The sequence below is a fragment of the Mus musculus genome, chromosome 7, assembly GCF_000001635.26.
Source record: "Mus musculus strain C57BL/6J chromosome 7, GRCm38.p6 C57BL/6J".
In the NCBI taxonomy this organism is placed as follows: domain Eukaryota; kingdom Metazoa; phylum Chordata; class Mammalia; order Rodentia; family Muridae; genus Mus; species Mus musculus.
In genome coordinates, this window is record NC_000073.6 from 86,464,376 (window position 1) to 86,468,021 (window position 3,646).

The window sequence follows — 3,646 nt, forward strand, 5'->3', positions numbered from 1 at the left end:
TTTTGATTATGTTTTAGAATTTACCATTTTTATATTGTACTCACGGAACTTAATAGAATGTTGATCACTATTGAAGAAACATGTTATATATAAACATCAGCCATCTTTGATTTGAACTCAAATACATAAAAGGTATCACGCATTGCAATATGTTTAGGTTTTTGTATAAACGATTTTATGCTCCAGAAGTCAGCTGGCCAAAATAAATATTTCAGGGTTACGGTGGATATGTATGTAAGTGCTTTTGACATATCCGAACACTTTGTTTTAAGAAACTCAAACTATCATAGGTAACATGAGTGATTTTCAGAAAAACCTGAGGTTTCTGCTACGAGAGAAAATTGTCTCGTGAATGCAAGATTGAATGTGCCTAGGTTATCAGGAATATGGCCTATTCTGAAAGTCTCCCATATTCCAAAAACCTGAGGGAGATTATCTCCTAAACAATGCCTTCTTCCATGCTCGTCTTTCTCCTTTCCAACCTTATGTTCATGTCTCTCACCTTCACTTTCACTCCCCAGCATTTCTATCATGTACACATGTACTGACATATGAAAATAATCATATAACATAAATATATTTCATAGGTAGATAGATGATAGATAGATAGATAGATAGATAGATAGATAGATAGATAGATAGATAGATAGATAGATAGATGGATGGATGGGTGGGTGGGTGGGTGGGTGGGTGGGTGGGTGGGTGGGTGGGTGGATGGATGGATGGATGGATGGATGGATGGATGGATGGATGGATGATGGATGGATTTATTAAGGCAAGAGGTTTATTTAATTCTAAGTACTTAATAATATACAATAAAATTAGACAGACAGCCCCCACTATGTGAGTTAACAAATATGCATGTTTTAAAAAATGTAGACAAGCCAAAGAAACAAATGCTTAATTTTTCACACACACACAAAAGCTGTTTTTAGAAAACAAAGCATTTTAAGAGAAATGCCATTACTATACAATAAATTAAGTTTCTCTCTCTCTCTCTCTCTCTCTCTCTTTCAGAAATCCTGCACTTTCCAAGGATGAACAATTCCACCCTGGTGACTGAGTTCCTCCTGGAGGTTTTTGCTGAGTCTTGCGAGCTCAGAATCCTTCTCAGTGTGCTGTTCCTGCTGGTGTACCTGGGCAGCCTGTTCGGGAACCTTATCATCATCATTGTTACTACAGTTGACCAGACACTGAACACACCCATGTATTTCTTCCTCAGGAATCTGTCTATTGTAGACATGTGTTATGTTTCTGTCACTGTCCCAAATGCTTGTTTCAACTCTCTCACTGGCCAGAGGAATATTTCTGTGACTGGGTGTGCAGCACAAATCTTTTTTGTCTTCTTTTGTGCATGTGTAGAGATGTTTTTTCTCACCATCATGGCCCAGGACCGCTATGTGGCCATCTGTAAGCCTCTGCTCTACCCTGTGATCATGAACCACCAGTTCTGTGTTCAGATGACACTGGCTTCCCTACATAGCTCTCTTATCATTGCAAGTGTGCACACTTTCAAAACTTTCCAACTGTCCTTCTGTCACTCTAATGTGGTTCCTCAGTTCTTCTGTGATATCCCCTCTTTGTTGAAGCTTTCATGTTCAGATACCTTTAACAACAAACTCTTAATGCTAATCTCTGCCATTATCATTGGTTGCAGCTGCTTTACATTCATTGCTGTATCATATTTTAGGATATTATCAACTGTGTTGAAGGTTCCTGTCAAAGGAGAGAGAGGGAAAGCCTTTTCCACCTGTGTCCCTCACATTGTTGTGGTGTCTGTGTTTCTTAGTTCTTCTACCTATGTGTATCTAAGACCTCCAGTACCAACATTAGAAGTAGTTAAGGAGATGGCTCTTTCTGTGTCTTATACGATTGTCCCACCATTCTTAAATCCTATCATCTATAGTCTTAGAAACAGACAGATAAAGGAGGCTGTGAAGAAAGTAATATTAAGAATTTCTTTGGTATTTGAATATAAAAGAAATGAGTATTTGTTAGAGTTTTCTAGAGTAAGAAAGTTGAAAAAATAAAAAGAAATATTTATGCACAGACACACAGGCACACACACACACACATACACGTGCAAACACACACATGTACACACACTACGACCACTACTATGACCACCACTACAACCACCAACCCTACAAAGCATTTTCCCTTTTTACTGGAGACATATTTTTCAGATAATGTATCCTGATTATATTCCTCTATTTCTATTCTTCCTAGTTCCTCTAGGATAAAACATGATAGCACTAAACAAACAAAGAAACTGAAAATAGCACAAGGCACAAGAGAAGGCACACACACACACACACACACACACATATGATTAAACATTAAATTTATTTTTTGTTGACCATCTACTGATGGACATGAATCATTCCTTTAAGAATAATTTGTTTATCCAGTCAGACAACTTTGGAGGAAACTAAACTTATGCTTGAAAGTGATTATCAATTACAGGTGGTTTCTAAATTAGAGATAAATGTATGTGCCCACTTCTCATTTCTGCTCTAGTATCTTTTAAGGTGAGAACTATATAGACCCATGCATGGTAACTCATCTCTGTGAATTCATATGTGTATAGATCTTGTTGTTATAGAGGAGGCCATCTTATTTGTACCTTACATCATCTTTGGCTCTTACACTATTTCTTCTTCCTCTTGCACAGGACTTCCTGATCCCAGATGAAAGGTTTTGATGAAGATGTTCCATTTAAGCTGATAGCTCCATGGTCTCTCACTTTTTCATAATATCTGGTTGTAGGTTTCTGTATTTGCTCCCATATGCTCCAGGAAGAATGTCCTGATGATGGCTGAGCAAGTCACAGATCTATGAATATAGAAGATGGTCATAAACAGTCTTTTATTATTAAGTTTTTAAAATTTAATTTAATTTAAAAATTTTATAACAGTAATATCCAGTTTTATCATAGGTCCTGGAGGTATCTAGTCAGGTTCTTGGTTAGCCAGGAAATGGGGAGCATGGGCTCCATCTCATGGAGATGGCCTTACCTCAAATCAGACATTGGTTGGTTACTCTCATGAAGTTGTTGTTCCCATAACCCTAGCAAATATTGCAGCTGGGACACCATTTTACATCAAAGTATTTGTGGCTAGATTGGTGTTTACATTTCTGCTTTGCTGTGGTGGAAGGTACTTTTCTGTAACAAATACACTGGAGTGTAGGAGTTACAGCACTTTATAGGCACCAGTTTAACATTTCCATGTTCAGTGATATGTACTGTATGTTTTTCTTCAGCAATGAGATGTTACTGACAGCTTTTGGACAGAAAAATATTGTCTTAGCAATGCTCTTGATGGTTTTAGGGGTTTTCCTGGGATTCCTTTGGCCAAAGATTCACTTTGTCATAACCCAATCCTGACCCTGGGAGCATATTTTGATGACAATAGGTGGCCAGGTGGGACTTTGTCTCTCCCATTATTTGGTGACTTTTTTTTTTTTTTACATTGTCTCTTTGTGTATATATGTTTTAAGAATATTCTACTGAACAAGATTTCTGTAATAATCTTCCAAAGGCCCTGATTTTTAGCTGTGTCTCCACATAACCCCTTCCTGTTCCCCTCTTTTGTTCATCACCCCATTTAATCCTCTGACTCCAGGCCCCCAACCCACCCTTCAC

General features: G+C 37.8%; 1 protein-coding gene across 1 annotated transcript; it reads left to right on the forward strand.

The window, feature by feature from the left end:
* Window positions 1–1,037: 1,037 nt before the first annotated feature.
* Window positions 1,038–2,030, forward strand: Olfr299 (olfactory receptor 299). Its single transcript, NM_001011767.1, has one exon. It carries the CDS (start codon window positions 1,038–1,040, stop codon window positions 2,028–2,030), a length of 993 nt encoding a protein of 330 aa, NP_001011767.1.
* The last annotated feature ends 1,616 nt before the right edge of the window (window positions 2,031–3,646 follow it).